Source organism: Panthera leo, chromosome D2 (genome assembly GCF_018350215.1).
Source record: "Panthera leo isolate Ple1 chromosome D2, P.leo_Ple1_pat1.1, whole genome shotgun sequence".
Lineage (NCBI taxonomy): Eukaryota > Metazoa > Chordata > Mammalia > Carnivora > Felidae > Panthera > Panthera leo.
Window position 1 is genome coordinate 8,266,682 of NC_056689.1, and position 19,719 is coordinate 8,286,400.

Genomic DNA, 19,719 nt, shown 5'->3' on the forward strand with positions numbered 1-19,719 from the left:
TCGACTTGAGGATGGTGTGAAAGCAAAAGGCATTCAGTAGAAACTGTACTTATCTGAATTTCGATCTTTCCCTGGGGCTAGTGCTCTGTGTGGTTCCCTCTCTCCCGAGGCTGGGCGGGAGCAGAGAATACAGCTCGTGGGGTCAACCACAGACCCCTTCCCGCCACTCTGTACCCATATCCTGTCTTTCACTTTACAGTACTTCATAAATTATATGAGACACCCAACACCTTTTTAATATATGAAATAGGCTTTGTGGTAGATGATCCTGCCCAACTGGAGGTTACTGTAAGTGTTCTGAGCACGTTTAAGGTCACCTGGGGTAATTTCCAACGTTCGGTAGGTTTAAGTACGGAAAAAGCATTTCAACTTACGATGTTTTCAACTCGGGTTGAATTTGTTGGGCTGTAACCTTGTTGTAGGTCAAGGAAAATCTGTATATTTATTATGTTTCGTATGTGTTTAATATATATTATAATCAGACATCTGTGCGTGTGTAATACACGAAGTTACTATTCTGTATTCGCATATAAGGCTACCGGTACTGAGGTCATAAGACAGCAAAGTGATATAATGGCCCGGCAGGTTGTGAAGTCACTGTGGGCTATCCTATTGATATACTTTCATCATGTTTCCATGTACCTGTGTATTTTCAAATTCTTTCCACTTCGAGCATTTAGTTGGAACTTCCCAGGTTAGTGTGAGTGTACCTTTTCCTGGGAAGCGTCCACGTCCACAGCCCTGTCATGTCCCGGGATGTGCCACCAGAGGGAGCCACGATGTAACGGGTAAGGTCCCCCTACAGAAACCTGAGAGGGGCAGAGGCCAAGGCCGCAGGTTACCAGTAACATATTTCAGATTTATTAAAAAACACGTAGGTAACAAGTCAGAGCTTTGGCTAGGAATGATTTGGAAAAGAATCGAAGGCGTTACTCCACAAAACATTCACAGTTGTGTGCCAGAGACAGACAAGAGAGCAAGGAAGTGTTTTAGAAGCATTTGCGGTGGACAATGGATGGCCCGGCCTCGTCGTATTCCTGTTTGCTGATCCACATCTGCTGGAAGGTGGACAGAGAGGCCAGGATGGAGCCCCCGATCCAGACAGAGTATTTGCGCTCCGGAGGGGCAATGATCTGTTGGCCGGGAGGAGAAAGAAGGACTGTTAGCGAATTAGGGTAGGACCATGCCACCATGGTCCACACAGCTCAGGTTCCAGGGACAGTCTTGGCTGTCAGATGCCTAACCCCAACCCCAACCCCAACCCCAACCCAAGGGATGTGACTAGGCTGTGAAGTTAGAGACTCTCCAATGAGCGCATTTGTTCCTCTGGTTTCTTTTACACAATCTATCCCAAAGCACCTGTAACAACTCTAAGGGGGTTGGTCTATGAAATGAGAAACTAAATGTGGGCCCCAAATCCTGCACGGCCTCCGCTCAAGAACACTGATGACGTCTCAGACGCTGTGTCTCAGAACTCAGCACGACACCAGCATCCTCAACGAGAAGCTTTGATTGTGCCAGAACTTACGAGACAAGTCTTGCTCCACCTGATTATGTCTACTGAGACCGTGGGGTCCCCCGGATGGATGACCACTTCCCTGGGGGTGGCTCCCAGTTGAGCTGCCCTGACTGGCTTTCCCGCTGCACAGGCCTGACACGCAGGCCATGCTCACGTTTCTTAAATGAATGGTTTGGACGCAGAGAGCAGTGAATCGGGGTCCAGGGGTCCCCTCCACCTGCCATCGCCCAAAACACAGATAGCTACAGTTAAGCCAGTCCCAAATCCACTCCAGACTTAGATTCTTGGGTAGAAACAAAGGTGGACATTTGGGCAAAAAAGACAAGGTATTTCTGAAACCCTGGGGGAAAGGTTTCATTTCTGTTTATCCCCCAAGCTCCGTTTGAACATTTATTTTTGAATACAAGTAGCTGCTTTTCACTGCGTGCTTACCACGTGCCTACTATGCTCAACGTTTTACATGAATTATTCTCATAACCACTTTAAGGGTATTGAGTAGTGCCCTGCCACACGTGGGGAAACTGAGGCTGAGAGAGTTGTTGCTGCTGTTGTTGTTGTCGTCTTTAAGCAGACTCCACGCCCGATGGGGAGCTCAAACTCACAACCCCAAGATCAAGAGTCACGTGCTCTACCGACTAAGCCAGCCAGGTGGCCCCGAGAGACGTTGGAGCACAGGCGTAGGTCCCACTGGCTGTATGCCTGTCAGACCCAGTATTCAAACCCGGACCTCTCCCAGGTGGTTTTTTGTCTGTCTGTTTGTTTGTTTCATTTCGTTTCATTTTAGAAGTAACTTTTCCAGTTGGGGGTAATTTTAGATTTACGGAAAAGTGGTTAAAGCCAGTGCAGGGTTTCTATAGCCCCCTTCCAGTTTCAGTTTCGCCTAATGTCGTAACCTTTACTGCCCCAGGTTTTTAACGGTGTTCTCTCACCGCACAGGAGCCCAAAGTTCCATATTCATTTTATTCCAGAAGCTGAGTCTGGAGGAGCAGGAGCCAGCCAGCTCTGGCTGCAGCTGCTGTAACGCACCCCCACCTAGGCTGGCTTTGTCCGTGAGCCGGGAGCTGGTTTCCTGTCTCTCCCTCCAGTGTGGGGTGGGGTTGGGGGGGGAGACAGCCGATCAGAGGAGCATCCAAGAAACACCAGCCTCAGGAACCTGTCTCTCCTGTCACCATGCAGTCTTTCAGAGCCCGGGACGCAGGCCGAGAGCTCTGGTCTGGAACTCTGTACGTGATCTGCAGACCCTCTTCCCGAGAAAGAGAAGGGAGTGCAAATCACAGAGAAGGTGCCCGAACACTTCTCGTGTGTGTGATCTGCACGTGGAATGCCCTTTCCCCCGCTCGCTGTGACAGGGGTCAGAGAGTCCCAGCAGGGCCTTCTGATTTCAGAGAGTGATAACAGCTTTCGGGAATCACCGGGCACATGTAAGTTCGCCTCCAAAGAACGGTGTCTGTTTAATCTCTGAGTTCGCTTCGCTGGGACTCGGAACACAATAGAAGGGTCTTTGGTGGCTCGGGGACTGAGCTGGCTCATTCTGGAGTGATTCTGCGCTTCTGAGCGCCCGGATCAAAAGGCGCCCCAGACAGAGATGACGACCCAACGCTAATCCCGGCCACCGACAGGTGATCACTTTTAGTAGTGGAAGGAGGAGCGGATGCTATTGAACCCACGGCTTTTCAGCCTCTTCAGAAATATGTGTGGCTCCTCTGACTTTTTTTAAATGTCTCGGTGAGACGTGGATGCACTATTTTTGTGATGGGGAGAAACGACACGCGTGTATTTTTAAGAGCAATGACGGAAATCGTCTAGACTTATGGTGATCGCTTCACAATATATACAAATACTGAATTAGGTTGTACACCTGAAACGAATCCAATGTTATACGTGAGTTATATCTCCATAAAACAAATAAAGGGATACGCACGCACGGGAGCTTTGGTGACCCTTACCTGAAAGTAGCTGATAGACAAGATAATTGTAGATTAAATTTTGTATAGAATAACTTAGCTTCTCTTATGAACTGGACTGACTTATAGCCAATAAAGAGTGGAATTTGTGGGGGCGGCTGGGTGGCTCCATTGGCTAAGTGTCCAACCCTTGATTTCTGCTCAGGTCCTGATCTCATGGTTTGTGAGATGGCTCTGCACGTCAGGCTCTGCAGTGACAGCACAAAGCCTGCTTGGGATGCGCGCTCTCTCTCCTCTCTCTCTCTCTCTCTCTCTCTCTCTGCCTCTCCCTTGCTCATGCTCTCTCTCTGTGTCTCTCAAAGTAAAATAAACATCAATAATAATAAAAATAAAGAGTGGAACGTGTGGACGTGGACCCACCACCTAGTCCTGGAACCCATGAGCACACGTAAGTAACACGTGTTGCTCTGAAGAGCCCGTCACGTCTGGTGACGGGGTCGGTACCTCCAGCAGCAGAACTGTAGCATCTGACCCCGAACCGTACCTTGATCTTCATGGTGCTGGGCGCCAGGGCGGTGATCTCCTTCTGCATGCGGTCGGCGATGCCCGGGTACATGGTGGTGCCCCCGGAGAGGACGTTGTTGGCATACAGGTCCTTCCTGATGTCAATGTCGCACTTCATGATGCTGTTGTAGGTGGTTTCATGGATGCCGGCAGACTCCATCCCTGCAAAGGAGACACAAGCCATGACCCTCGGGTGGTGGGCGACACCCAGGTCGGACGCAGAAGACCCGTATGAGCCTCTGGGGCGGGGGGGGGGGGGTCTCACAGTGGGCTGAAGCTCGGCAGGAACCACAGTGTAAGAACCGCCCATCCGAGCGACCAGAAGGCTCTGGTAATGCTCCCTGTGCTCCCATGTCTGATCTAGCGAGGAGGCCCTGATGGGGCACCGTAGGGGCGGAGGGTTACAACATCACATCGCTGATCTTTAACAGACTCACTTCTAGGTGGGGTGCAAGGAAGGGCAGAGCCTTCAGGCCCCCCACGGAGGGTCCCGTGCAGAGCCAGCGCCCCTGCCGTAGCTCAGGGCACTGACTCCCCGGGGAGGTGCTTCATCCGATTTGGACAAGGCTCCTTTCTCTTCTTTTTTTATGTTTCTTCATTTTTGAGAGGGGGGAGGGCCAGAGAGAGGGGGACAGAGGATCTGAAGCAGGCTTCGAGCTGTCGGCACAGAGCCGGACGCGGGGCTTAAACCCAAGAACCGTGAGATCATGACCCGAGCGGAAATCAAGAGTCCTACGTTTAATTGACTGAGCCACCCAGGGGCCCCACAATCCTCATTCTACACATGAAGACACAGAGGCTTGGGGACGTTAAGTGGCCTTCCTTCCCAAGATCATGAAAGTAGAACTGAGACTGAGCCCGGGCTCCCCCGTCCCAGAGCCCACCCTCTGTAAACAACAGCGCTAACCTTTGTCCGAGGTCAGTGCTCATGTGGGAACAGGCTCTTCCATTTTTCTCTCTCCCGCCCCACTCCTCCCCCAGTCCCAGCATTCAATGTTATCCTCCCCATCTGTCCATGGTTCCACTGTGTCCTCGGCACAGGCAAGATCTGATTTGTTCACCATTCTCCAGACACACGGACAGTGTTTGCTTAGAAAGAAAATTCCTGGGGCACCTGCGTGGCTCAGTCAGTTGAGTGTCTGACTTTTGGTTTCAGCTCAGGTCATGATCTCACGGTGCATGAGTTCAAGCCCTGCGTTGGGCTCTGCACTGACAGCACAGCCTGCTTGGGATTCTCTCTCTCCCTCTCTCTGCCCCTCCCCTGCTTGCACTTTCTCTTCCTGTCTCTCTCTCAAAATAAATAAGGAAAAAACACTCCTTTCCTGGCCTCCTTCTCTCTCTAAAACTGGGACACTCTTTCCCTTGCCCTGGTTTAGAAATGCATTTGGTCCTGTGGCCCCTGTCACATGTCCCCCCCCATGTAGAAGGATGCTGATGGCCAGGGGCTAGGGGGATGCAAGGGGCTAGGGTGCCTTCCCCTTCCCAGGGACGGGACGCTGGGACCCACCGATGAAGGACGGCTGGAACAGGGTCTCCGGGCAGCGGAAGCGCTCGTTCCCGATGGTGATCACCTGCCCGTCGGGCAGCTCGTAGCTCTTCTCAAGGGAGGAGGAGGACGCGGCTGTGGCCATCTCATTTTCAAAGTCTAGAGCTACATAGCACAGCTTCTCCTTGATGTCCCGGACAATCTCACGCTCGGCTGTCAAGATACAGACACGAGGGTTTGTACCTGTGCTAAAAACCCACCTGCCTCACATCAGTCTCTCCCACGGTGTGGGTTCACGGGGTGTAAGTTCACCCTTCTAGAGCCCCACATCCGCAATGGTAATGAAACTATAGAGAGTCCCTGAGGGAACCACTCTGTCCCTGGCAGAATGGTGGGCTCGTGGAAAAGATTGTCTGGGAAATGCAGGGCAGGAGTGAAAGGAGCGAGCCAGGGAAAGGCGCAGAGGAGGGCAGCCTTCTGTACCTTATGTTTTCTTTTTTTCGGGAGCAACGATTCACTCTCTGTTATAAGTGTTTTATACTAGTTTGTCATATTGGATTTTCGGTTGACCAGGAAGTCTTATGCTGAAATCTTATGCTTTGGGGCCCCGCGGTTTTCAAAAAGCTCCACAGATCCACGATGCTTGGCCCAGTAGCTATACCACTGGTGTATCCATTACCTTCCAGAAGGAGGCAGGCCCTGGCTCAGGACCAGTCCTAGACCAGAAGGCTCAGTGATGCATATTGAAGGAGGTGTGGAGGAAGCAGGCGGCCAGTCCCTTCCAGATTCCTACACTTGGAACTTCTAAGCTATGGGTTCCATCCAAGCCCCTGGAACCTTTGGGAGATATTCTGGGGTTCTTTGCGGGGAGAAGAGGAATGTAGGAATTAATTCACCTCCCTACCCCAGAAGGAAGCCTGAACATCCACAGGGCTCAAGCTCAGAGTCTATAATAAACCTGAGGCATGTCCAGAAACTGAGATATTTGGACAGTACCTGACCGGTGAGTGGAGGGAAGGCGGTTAGGGCTGACGAGTGGAGGGAAGGCGGTTAGTGGAGGACATCCCAACATGTCTAGCACCGTGGGACTCTGCCTTGTAAGTTCGCACTGGGGGCCACCAACACAGAGGCCAAAGACACATGGATAGCTTCCTGCCAGGTTGGCCTTCATGCCAGCTAACAATCACTGAATTACTGACTTACAAACACTGAATTACTCAGTGTCGGTATCACTTAATCCGGCAATCACGTCGGGGGTGAAACCTTATTCACGGATGAGGAGGCCGCAGGTTGGTGAGTTGGGTCACCCCCACTAGTGCGTGGCAGAACTGGGACCCACGCCCTACCTAGATGTCACCAAGCCCGCCAACCAGTGTGCCACATTCATTGCGTTCGATCTCTGCACTCTCAGCTTCCCATTTGTGAACAGAGGAGGTTAAAAAGTGTCCAAGTAACAGGCCCCTGACGAGCTTACGCTGGAGGTTCTCACCATTCTTCTCAAGAAAGAAGGCCGTGCTTTGCTCTGAGCGTCCGAGGCAGGCCTTGCCAGCTGCACGGTCCCCTCCCGTCATGTCCCTGGATGGTGGCCAGGGTCCTCGAGGTTCCCGTGAAGAAGACGCGGCCCCTGCACCCCCGCCCCTCATTCCCATGGTCCTCACTCACCGGTGGTCACGAAGGAGTAGCCGCGCTCGGTCAGGATCTTCATGAGGTAGTCGGTGAGGTCGCGGCCGGCCAGGTCCAGACGCATGATGGCGTGGGGCAGGGCGTAGCCCTCGTAGATGGGCACGTTGTGGGTGACCCCGTCTCCCGAGTCCAGCACAATGCCTGGGGGACAAATCGCACGACAAAAGTCACCACGGCCCCTGGTGCGTGGTCCCTGGCTGGCCCAGGAGAAGGGGAGTTTCTGAGCCTCTGACTTGAAAAAGAGAGAAAGCATGTGGTAGGATAGGCGAGGCAGGACAGGCTTGGGGAACATAAAGAAAGAACAGGAAGAGAGAAAAAGTCCTGCTGGAAATATGAGCTTGAGGGCTTATTTTCATTATTTCTTTTAAGCTTATTTACTTGTTTGTTTGTTTATTGAACATTTATTCAGTTTTGAGAGACAGAGATAGAGCACAAGCAGGGGAGGGGCAGAGAGAGAGACACAGAATCCGAAGCAGGCTCCAGGGTCTGAGCTGTCAGCACAGAGTCCGACGTGAGGCTCAAACCCACGGACCATGAGATCATGACCTGAGTCGAAGTGGGGCACTTCCCGACTTAGCCAGCCGGGCACCCCTATTTATTTTGAGAGAGAGCGCGAGCAGAGGCAGAGAGAGAAGACAGAGAGAGAATCCCAAGCAGGCTCCACGCTTTCCGCACAGAACCTGACTTGGGGCTCGATCTCACCAACCGTGAGATCATGACCTGAGCCGAAATCGAGAGCCAGCCACTCAACCAACTGAGCCACCCAGGCACCCCTCCAGGGCTTGTTTTTAAAGGTGGAAAGAAGACCTTTCAGGGCTGGGATTGGCCCTGTCAGTTCTAACTACCCCCCACCCCAGGCCATCCAAACCCCATGTTGATAACCATCAAAGCCCACAACGGATGGTGCTTCCAGTCGGGGCTCCCAATACCGCGTCCACCTACCGGTCGTACGTCCAGAGGCGTAGAGGGACAGCACCGCCTGAATAGCCACATACATGGCCGGGACATTGAACGTCTCAAACATAATCTGCAAAGCAACCGAAAGAGCTTAAGTTAGTGATGTCTCCAGTCTCAGCAAGAATGTTCAGGGGAGCACCTCTTGCGGGTGGGCTCAGAATCCAGATGGGCCCGCCTGGCTCTGGGCAGAGGAGACCGGGGCAGGGGGGCGGTGCACATGTGACTGGCAGGGGCTGTGCGGGCTCTGGCCTTGGCCCTGGCTCCAGTGTGACCCAGGAGGGCTCGCCAGGCTAACAGCTGACTTCTGTGGCCTTCCTTTCTGGTGTCTCAACTGTGAACGGAGGAGTTTGGTCTAGGGGAGCTTGAGTGTGGGCAGTCGAGGACGCACGCATGATATCAAAGCCAAAAGACCAAGGAAAGACAGCATTCCGGTTTTGACGTCTCTAGTCTACAGGAGAAGACCTTTTAAACCAGAAGCTCAGATGGGTTTGGATTAGCCCGGTTCTGTGATTTGTCTGAAGTTCCTTTTAACCTCTTCCACTTTCCAGGGAGCTGCTGAGTCAATGCCAGCCCTAGACTCTGAGGCCACTTTGGCTGCTGTGGTCGAGACCTTGATTCCTGGAAGACAAGATCTGCCCACTGACAGCAGAGGACCACGTGTGAATGGCAGGGCCTCAACTCATGTGGTGTGGGGACAAGATCAGAGCCCCTCCAGGTCACTCATGAGAAGTGTGTGCCCACAAACGTGCCCACGGGCCTCCATTTCTCTATCGGCGAAGCCCCCCCCCGGGCCATCCCCCAGAATGTCTGACATGGTTTGCTAGAGAGCCATGCTTCCCAAATATTTTTCTGCCTCCGCACCATTCACAAGGACGATCACGCCCATCAGAAATGACATCGCTTGCCTCACGGAGTGACTCCCAGGCACACAGATGTCCCCTGGAGAGAATGACCATGCATGTGTTGGGGTAATCAGCAAGAGCTCTTCTGGGGAAGAAGCCATACAGTATTTCTATGATGTCTATGGATTGTTCTCCAAGGCCAAAAGATCCTAGGTCAGTTCCAGGCTCTGGCACGTCTAGCTGTGTGACCTTGGGACAGTCTTATGTATTGGATCCTTGAATGATTCATTTATATAATCAGATATATAATTATATAGTCATTTATATAATATAACATGCTTCGCGTTGCTAAGATTTAAAGAGACCATGCATGTAAAATTCTTAACCCAGAGCTTAACTATAACAAGTGTTAAATTGACATCAGATTTTTTATTCGATAGCTCATCCAAACTGGAAACCTTGTCTGGCTGGTGGAATGGATGGTCTCCTGCTATAAGGTCTTTGAGTTTCAGCCTGGTCACAAGAGTGCCAATAAAAACCATTCGGTGAAGCATCCGACTTCGGCTCAGGTCATGATCTCGTGGCTCACAAGTTCAAGCCCCGCATCGGGCTCTGCGCTGACAGCTCAGAGCCTGGAGCCTGCTTTGGATTCTGTGTCTCCCTCTCTTTGCCCCTCCCCTGCTCACACTCTGTCTCTTTCTCTCTCAAAAACAAATTAAAAAAAATAAATAAATGAACTATCCTTTGTTGAATGTTTACTATATGAGGCACCATGAAACACATTTAACATTTTGCCTCGTTGATCTTCACGTCAGCCCTCTGAAAAGTGATAGCACTAATATTATTCCCCATGTATAGATGGACAAGGAAACTAAAACTCAAAGAAATGAAGTGGCTTCATTAAACTCACGTAGCTGATGAGTGACAGATCCAGTTTGCAAACCTCTCTCTGACCTAAGAAGCAACTTCCTGCCGTACTTTGAAACGATTTCTCCTTGGAAGTTTTTAAGCTAACGTAACACCTTTGACAATGAAATATTTTCATTTCCTATTGCTTTTGGAGTCACGGGGCAGTTTCTGCAGTAAGGATGTGAGTTACCACGGCCACGCTACTGTCTCTGGCCTCCCCGGAGTCCCTGGAAAACTGTTGGTCTGTGAGGGGGCCGCTGGGCGCACTATCTCTCTGCTGTCCTGCCCCGCCCCTTTCCAACAGGACTGTCCCCTAACCCCAAATGCTGGATCCTGGAGTGGATGCTCACCTGGGTCATTTTCTCCCGGTTGGCCTTGGGGTTCAGGGGCGCCTCGGTGAGCAGAGTTGGATGCTCTTCGGGGGCGACACGAAGCTCATTGTAGAAAGAGTGGTGCCATATCTAGCGGGGGACGGAGGAGAAACACAATGATGCAACGTCACGGAAGGCTGCAGACCCCAGAGAGGGGCCGGAATGAGCTAAATGAAACCAGGATCAAGCAGAATGTTACAAGCACTCATCAGATGTCTACAACTTTACTGACGTGGGCACCGCAGCCCAGAGATTGTGCGTAACTTACCCAAGGGTTCACAGCTCGTAAGCGACTGAGCAAAATCCCAAACCCAGGACTATGGGCCAGGATGGCATGGTGGCTCACAGCACAGAATCTGAAGTCAAAACGGGTTCTAATCCCCCATTTCTTGGTTGTGTGAGCTTAGGCAAATTTTAACCCTTCTCGGCTCACCTCACCATGGGTAATATCAAAATAACTAGTATGTCTTTGCAAGAGCCCTACAGTTACTATTGAGTCCAGGGTCTGACCCAGAATGAATATTCCTATTATTCAGCTATATCTTTTTTTAAAGTAATCTCTGTGCCCAATGTGGAGTTGGAACTCACAACCCTGAGATCAGGCGTCTCATGCTCTACCGACTGAGCCAGCCAGGCGCAAACCGTGTCTTTCCTCCTCCTTCCACTTTAGTGAATATTCACGGCAAAATGGTTTAGTTTAGCAAGCAAGAGGACAAATGAGTGAATGTGGGAATGGGAGAATGAAGCTGACCTAAAAAAATCTAGTTGCCCTTTTTAATACACTTCAGGAAATTTCCCTCTGCGATATATGCTAAGAGGACAGGTCTCCCCGCCTCCTCCCTCCCCTCCTTGCTCTCCAGGGCTGGCTGAAGCCTGCCTTCGGTGGTGCCCTCAGGACCTCCCATTGGTGGTCAGGTGCTTGACCTTCAGGTGCTTCCCAAAAAGCCTGCTCCTATTCATAGCGTGTTCGTGTGATGTACTCTGGTCGTGAGTTTGCTTCATGGTTGAGCATCCTCTTTAATCATCAGATGCCAAAGAGAACAAACCATTGCAAAGAAGTCTAAATTAATGATTTCTAAAGGCCTGGAAATTCTCCCCTGGCACCAGGAGTATTAGATTCATCCAGAATGAAAACAAAACAGGAACAGCTCGTGAAAATTGACAAATTGACGAAAGCTAGATTGATCTTGTCCCAGTCTCTCCGGTGTTGAATTTGCGGTTTCTAGAAAAGAACTAGGGAGCTTGAAAGTTATACCCCTCTGGGGGAGCAGAAACGGCAGAGAGCTCAAGAAATCCCGCCAGTCATATTATATACTGTGGTTATTCTGGAACAGCACTGACAATACAGCTGATCCCCCCCGGCCCCGTCCACAAACCTCTCTGCCCACCCCCCTCGCCTCTCTCTCTCCCGAAGACGCTTTAAATTCAGATTTTAGAAATGATGACTTTATTCATCCCAGTGTTCTGCCTGCGGTCTGAGATGCTGCCAGCTCCACGGGGAAGCTCTTTTTTTTTTTTTAATTTTTTTTTTTTTTTTTAACGTTTATTTATTTTTGGGACAGAGAGAGACAGAGCATGAACGGGGGAGGGGCAGAGAGAGAGGGAGACACAGAATCGGAAGCAGGCTCCAGGCTCCGAGCCATCAGCCCAGAGCCCGACGCGGGGCTCGAACTCACGGACCACGAGATCGTGACCTGAGCTGAAGTCGGACGCTTAACCGACTGAGCCACCCAGGCGCCCCCGCACGGGGAAGCTCTTAAGAGCATTTCCTGCTGCCGTTAATAGCGTCTCTCAGCGCCAACTGCAGCCTTAACCAAACCCAGCCTCTCAGACTAAGCAAACCTAAGGAAACGCAATTTTTACAGACAGCTAGAGGCTTCGGCATTATTGCTGATCAATTCTGGCAATACCACTTTCTGAGAGCGTGTGTACATGCGTGTGCCTGTGTGTGTGTGTGAGTCTGTGTGTCTGTGTGAGCGTGCGTGCGTGTGTGTGAATGAGCGTGCACGTGGGTATGCGTGTGCGTGCCTGTATGTGCATGTGTGTGAGCATGTGTGAGTTGTGTGTGCGCCTGTGTGTAGGGAGCTGACAAAAGTCCAGATATTGTGGTTCTAATATATTTTGCTACCTTAAGAGAACTAGTGTCTTGTTCTCATTGGTCTTTCTGTTTTTTCTCCGATCGCTTGCGTGTCTATGATGCCTAATACCAAACATCAAAATCCTAGGATTTAACTCTTCTCGGAAGCTCTTTTATATGAATCTGGGAGGTTTTAAAGCACCCTCTTCATAGAACACAGAGAGGCACTTTCTCAAATACTTATTGAAAAATGTTTGTCCGCTCCTTGCGCTTCAGTGCACTGGGGAACTTTCAGGAATGTCCCAAATCCACAATGCCACGGCTCTCCCTTCTAGAGTGAAAACTAAAATACTTCAAAAAAACGTTCAGGGTGAGTTAATGGAAAGCTTCCAAAAGAGCATGGGCCGGGCGGGGCTTCACCCAGCTCTCCTCCACTGGGAGTCCTTGCCTCCCTGCCTCCAGTAGGCGGTGAGGGGGCGGGAGTGGGAGTGTTGTTCCCCCCTCCCTGCCCACCCCCCCACCTGCTGGCCTTAGGAAGGTAATCCAGTGCAACAGGCTCTTAATTCCCACCACTGGCAAATGGCTACTGTTCGAATCCACAGAACAGTATCCCTCTGATTAGTGTAGAAACCCTGTTAGGCAAGAGATTTGTGTGTGCGTGTTTTTAAAGACGTATTTCAGGATTTTTTTTTTCAACAGTAACAAGATGCTTTGAGCCAGGAGCCACAGAAACCAGGCATCCTGAGGGCTCCGCGCACAGAGAACCTCCAGTACCTTTTCCATATCGTCCCAGTTGGTGATGATGCCATGTTCTATCGGGTACTTCAAGGTCAGGATTCCTCTTTTGCTCTGTGCTTCGTCCCCCACGTAGCTGTCCTTTTGTCCCATGCCCACCATTACTCCCTGCAAAGATTCAACACAGCACAAGTCAGCCTCCCCCAGGACACGTGGACTGATGACAATCCAGTCACAAAGGGTTAAGTCATTGCGGTAGAAAGTTCCCCTTTTGGTATCAGGAACATGACATTCTGTCTTAGGGTCACTATGCTCTGAAGCAACATCCCTCAGTTGATTGGCAAGAGGCCTGAAGCAGTCTCCAAATAGCAGAGGGCCCTGTGGGGGAAGCAACTTTACGTTGCGTTTTTTTTGTCTGCCGTATTTCTTAGCAAGCTCTATTAGGACAGAAGATGTGTTGGCTTGTTCACCACGACAACAAATTGCCAGGGACTTATGTGTCACTCAACAATTACTTGCTAAATGAATGTATGAAATTTTACATATTAGTTAAATGGCACTGTGCTCTTATAAATCCCTTAAGCTATTAAAATTGTCACCCACCCAAGAGTATGTGAACAAGCATCATATCTACAAATGACCAGTCAGTGCTTCGTTTCTAATGGATAAATCCATACCAGTCAACAGTAAGACATTTGCCTAAACTAGGCAGAAGTATTTTTTTTTTATATATAATTTATTGCCAAGTTGGCTAACATACAGTGTGGACGGTGTGCTCTTAGTTTTGGGGATAGAGTCCCATGATTCATCACTTACATATAACACCCAGTGCTCATACCAACAAGTGCCCTTTAACGCAATAAAGAGAAGCTTAAAAAACAAACAAAAAACTCCCCAAAAACAAAAACAAAAGAAAGGGAATTCTCATTACTGGGATTTTAAATTGCACTGGGGTGATTGTTTTAGAATTGCAGAACAGCATGGCTGCTAGAGATCCATAAATAGTGGCTTGTGCAAAATATCTCCATGCATACAGTTCAACAAAGAAACATCTCAGGTTTCATTCAGTGGAAGGGGCTATTATTCATTCTTGCGACCGTATGCCAGACTGAGAGCCACGAATATCAGTCAGATAGGGTCAACGAGCAGCTATATTTCTGACATGAAGAATTTCTAAAACTGAGAGGTTTTTTTTTTTTACCATATGGCTCAGTTTTTTACCATATGGCTGCCCCCAATATTTTGTTTATATGTAATGTTCTATAAAATTAACATGTGGCTGTCTACATATATTTCATTGACACCTAAAGTATGTAAAATTACCTTCAGTAACAACGCTCACTTTCATCTAATATCAAGACCTTTGAGAGTGAGTGCCCTCGGCCTTTAATTTAGTTTCTTTCCAAAGAGTAGCTGAGGTACACATTATTAGGTACCTCATAGTATTTCTGATGATGATAATGATCATGAGACAAAAAGGTGAACTTATATCTGATAGGTGAACTTTATATCTGATAGGCACCCACCAGACAATCTGTCTATATCATATGTGAAATTCACACTTACTCCTACACATCCATCACCAGAGGTGTATTTTTAACAAGGTCACATAATTTCTGGGCAGAAAGCAATAGACAGACTGTGGGTACTCATGGGCACCCCGTCACAGAGGGGCCTGATGTGTGGCCCTGTTTCGCTCTACTGCAATCCAACCTTCCTTTTCTTGAATAAATCTGGTGTGCGACATCGTGTGGTTTTAAGGTATACGGTTGTTCTCTGGATGCATTTGTGTCTTGTCACGCGATGGTCGATGTGGCGATATTCATCACGTTACATAATCGCAGTACAATATTTCTCACCTGATGCCTGGGGCGCCCCACAATGGATGGGAAAACGGCACGGGGAGCATCGTCCCCAGCAAAGCCGGCCTTACAGAGCCCAGAACCGTTGTCACACACGAGGGCAGTGCTGTCCTCTTCTTCGCACATCTCGGCTGGAGCTGCTTCACAGGGTCCTAGGGGAACAGGAAGGAAGCCGCCCCCGCTGTCATCCAGCAGCCATGTCATTTCACTGACCACTCCCACCTTCCAGAAGGGATGTGGGGTCCTTCTCTGTACTCCCGGAGCGCACTCCACTGACCCTTATACGACACAGCATTTATCTCAACGTACCGTAATCAGACTGACGCCAGAACTCAGACTTCCACATTCATACAACTGACCTCTAGCACGGTGGCCAGCACATCACAGGTGCTCGTGGGCACTTTAAAGAATAACCAAGCAGGTGAATAAATGAACAACCGCAGAGCGCAGACAGGAAGATCCGATTAACGTGTCATGTGGGAGAGAAGTTTCTGGAATATGCTGTCTGCATCGGCCCGAACACATTTTTCTAGATATGTTATAACTTTTAACTATTTTCTTTAAAAGGTAGGTTTTGAGGGCCAGGCTGCATGTGAATATTTGGAAATGTTGAATGGAAGGTGTTTAAAAGAAAAATCTCCGGGCGTCTGGGTTGGTTAAGCGTCTGACTTCGGCTCAAGTCATGAGCTCATGGTTTGTGGGTTTGAGCCCCACATCAGGCTCTGTGCTGACAGCTCAGAGCCTGGAGCCTGCTTCGGATTCTGTGTCCCCCTCTCTCTCTGCCCCTCCCCTACTTACACTCTGTCTCTCACTCAAAAATAAATAAGCATTAAAAAAAAAGAAAAATCTCTTTTGGTCCTGAGAACTTTTATTTTACCTTTGGAGAAACATTAAAAACAATTGAAACTTTCTAACAAGGTGCTTGAAATTTTAGGGGCCATAGTTATTCTCCATTAATAAAAATAACAGCTAACCTAAAATCCAAGCGAGGGAGAGTCTAATAAGTTACACCTACCATAGTATAATATTTTGCTGTCATTAGGAAAGATAAATTAAGAGATAGGGAAAAGGTATATTCTATGTAAGAATAATAGATTAGAGAAAGTAACATTGTATGATCCTATTTAAAAATGTACATTTATGCATTGAAAACAGGTCAATTGTATTTGCCAAGATGTTGATGAGTATTATTTTGAGACAGTGGGTTTTGTAGGTGTTTTTAATGATCTACCCTGGGTTTTGTAATATTTTCTAAATTGGGCTTGTATTCAACATTTTGAATATCCAACTCTTAAGCTCCAAGCCTATAACAAAATCTGAAAAGTGGGAGCAAAGCAGCAGCTTTGGAGAACAGGTCCATTAGAGAGACCATTTGCATGCAATGCCCTCATTTCTACTAATGAGAAAACCCAGAGGAAGTGTTTTGCTCAAGGGCACACAGGGCACTGGAGGCAGAGTTGAACCAGAGACCAAATGTCCTTGGCTACCCCCTGGACTTTCAATTCAGATTCCCTTCTATCTTTCCAAGCAGAATTATCCCATAAAAAGAGGGACACCCACCGTTGTCTGCCCGACTTTGAGAGCTTAGGATTTCAAGCTGAGGAAGATTCTTCTAAGTTGGTGAACCCATTGCACACCCTGACCCAGATATGAAATGCAATTCTTTAAAGGAAATTTCTGGGATGTAGGAGAAGAAGAAAAAAAAAAACAACAACTTTTGCTTTTGTTCTGGAGCTCTGCCAGATCATTCCCATGAAATCAGTGCTGTTTCTTTCGGAATGCTGTGTAACCCTTCGCAAAAGCATGAATCTCAACTGAGGCGATGCATTTTAAAATCCAGGACGGGTACTATTCTCTCCCATTGACAAACAAGGAAATCAAGACTCAAGGCATTGAAGTGACTTATGCAAGATCCCAAAGCTGGTAAAGTTAGGACCACGGAGATGGCAGAGTATGATGATTATAGGCTGCGACCTAGTAAGGTATTTAACATCTCTAAATCACAGATTCCTTCCCTGTAAAACAGCAATAATATCAGTATGTGCTATACAGAGCTCTTACAATGGGGGGTTAGATTTTTAAAAAGCATTTGAAATGCTTTGTAGTGGCAAACACATTACGGATGCCCATAAATGTTAGTTTTAAAGGGATGATCATTGATAGCATGATAGCACTATGATCATTATCCCGTCCTCTTTATTTCTAGTTTTTGCTTTCTTTCCACACTGCCTCCAGGTGTAGCATGGGGATCCTTGACCTGTGGATTCCACTCCTAAGAACGGAAAACAAGACTTGCCAATGGCTTGCTCTTTCCTTCCCCACCCCTCCCTGCCCTTTCCAGATGCTGGATACCGCTCGGCATTCCTGTGATTGGCTTCCGTCCTACGGAAGGACGAGGGGAGTGGAGAAGTGAGATACGTAGAGGAGACAAGACAGGGCAAGAAGTCGGAGGCGTGTGTCAGAGGCGGCCAGCACCAGCGGCGGGCTCTCTGTGGATGCACTAAGCAGACTTTCCAAACCCAAAGAGCTGAAAACAGGACGACATACTTGGATATAGGACGCTCTGAGAATGTGACAGGACGGTCACCAGGAGCGCACGTCCCCTTCCCTAACTCTTTTGTTGGCCGGGAGGGCTTGGGGCTTGAATATACTGCAGAAAAAGCAGGCTGCCCCAGAGCATCAGCAAACATGCGGAAAATTTAAAAAATCTCAAAAGTCGGTAAACGTGTTCTTATTTGGTATAAAACAAAACAAACAGACAAAAAAGCCCAGGAGGGATTTTCTAATCTCTCGGATGAGCACTGTCATTGGAGAAGTCTCTGTGTCCCCGGAAAGAAGCCGACTCAGTGGTGTCCAAGCCTTATCTGACCTGAATGAGCAGCCGGGTTTGGAGCAAAGCATTTCCTAATTAGGTAAAACACACACGAGCGTCTGCGTTTGGAACTGCACCCTGGTCGGGGGGTTGTTCCAACTGCTTTTGCCTGCATCTTGTGCCAAAAATGAGTAGTTAGTGTGGGGAAGGCGGGGGGGGGGGGGGGGGGAGGAGGGTAGTGGGGGAGGAAGGACACTACAGTTCCCAGCTCATCCGTCTTGAAATGCAAACCATATTTAGTCATGGATCACAGAATGAAGGCATATCTCAGTGTGGAAACTCTAGTCCGGGCTGAAGCGGCCAAGCCCCGATTTCCAGGTTCAGCCCGGGGACTGCCGCCTCGCTGCGGGGAGAGAGAAATGCAAACCAGACGTCCCTTAGGCTGACACACAAGCAGTTGTCAGCCGCTCCCTCCCTCTTTATTCACAGAGAAAGATACAGCCTGTTTCCTGCTGCAAATGACCAGTGGAGCGTGCGAGCCACAGCCTGGAGTGTAAGTTCACAGACATGCCTTTGCTACAGAAGACACTACCAACTGCAGCCACAGGAACCCTGATGTGAGCACGTAAACAGCCAATACCAAAGACGAGGCCACTAGACTCTGTTCACTTCTCAAATGCATTTCCAGGCGCCTCCAGCGGCCCTGAAAATACCATCCGATGAAAAATCCCCACGCCAAAGGGAACCACAAAAAGTACTAGGATCCCTGGTGCCTAAGTAGAAATAAATGCGTAACTTACTGGAAATTGCTAGGTTGCATCTCTGAAAGAGCACAGCCAGACCTGGGCTGTGGATGTAGTATAAACAGATGGTGCAGGGGACACACAGATTCTGTTCTGTCTTCCTTTCCTCCTCCCCCCACGCCAAACCGCATCTTAACTTTGTTCTTAATATTAGATATAATGGGAAGCTAAAAGCTACAATCATCTTAGTACTACAATGTTCATTCAGAAATTGCAGAGGGCACAAGCCCAAGTAAATCTCTGCAGATGACGTCTGAGTGCACTGAGTAATGTCAAGGCGCCGGGATGGGGAAGTCACAGCCCTGGGTCCGAGCCACTTACCCTGACAGCGCTCAGCTGGGCTTCTCCGCTCTGGGTGGTGTTCAGGGAAGCTGAACGCTGAAGGGTTATATAGCCCCTTGGCCTGCTTCCCTCCCCTTTGCTTCCCAAACAAGGAACAAAGATAGACTTGGGCCTGGCGTTCAGGCTAACACAACCATATAGGGACCTCAGCACAAAACTCTCTAATCTGGGTGGCCGGAGGTCTGGGTCTCTTCCACCAAATTCCACTGCTCTGCTCAAGAAAAGGGAGGCAGGTCAGCTGCCTGAGGGGAGATAAACACCCGGGGCCTTCAGAGCAACTGCTGAGATGCCCGGACGCCCTGGGCTCGAGCAGTGGGGCAGGTGCACGCCCCGTCTACACATTCCGCAGAAGAAGCCAGCCCACGGTCTCACTGGCATTCCAGGGCATTTCCTAATAGAGCCGAGCACAGAGAGGAGCGGCCTCGAGAAGTAGGGACTTTTAAAACATTCTCCCACAAAGGAGGCCTGCAATGAAGAAAGGTATTGTTTCAACTGTTCATAAATAGAGAGAGAGCGCGCCATGATTTAATGGTAGTCACGCTATGTTGATAAATGGAGCCCAAGCATGGTATTCGTGGGAGCAGGAATTGACACGCAGGCAGGGTTGACGGGCCCACGTTCTTCACAGAGGACCTTGGGGGTCTGCATGGCCTCCACCATTTGGGGACATCAGCTAGGCCCATCGATGTGGCGCTGCAGCAAAGGAACAGCCGTAATCATTCGGCTACGTTACTCAGGGACAGTAACATGCAGTAACAGTAGATGCAGTTTGGGAGAGAAAGGGGCGTGTTCAAGTTGAGGGGTCTGTCTGACCCTGCTCTCTACCTGCTGACCCGTTTGACAGGTGAGAGAG

At 49.3% G+C, this 19,719-nt stretch overlaps 1 protein-coding gene across 1 annotated transcript; it reads right to left on the reverse strand.

Moving 5' to 3' along the window:
• Nucleotides 1–838: 838 nt before the first annotated feature.
• ACTA2 (actin alpha 2, smooth muscle) lies at nucleotides 839–18,930 on the reverse strand. The gene is made up of 9 exons (XM_042909246.1): nucleotides 18,846–18,930; nucleotides 14,907–15,061; nucleotides 13,087–13,215; nucleotides 10,215–10,325; nucleotides 8,099–8,183; nucleotides 7,136–7,297; nucleotides 5,495–5,686; nucleotides 3,968–4,149; nucleotides 839–1,133 (listed from the first exon to the last, which is right to left on the reverse strand). Exons 2-9 carry the CDS (start codon nucleotides 15,033–15,035, stop codon nucleotides 990–992), a joined length of 1,134 nt encoding a protein of 377 aa, XP_042765180.1. The 5' UTR covers nucleotides 15,036–15,061; nucleotides 18,846–18,930; the 3' UTR covers nucleotides 839–989.
• Nucleotides 18,931–19,719: the final 789 nt, after the last annotated feature.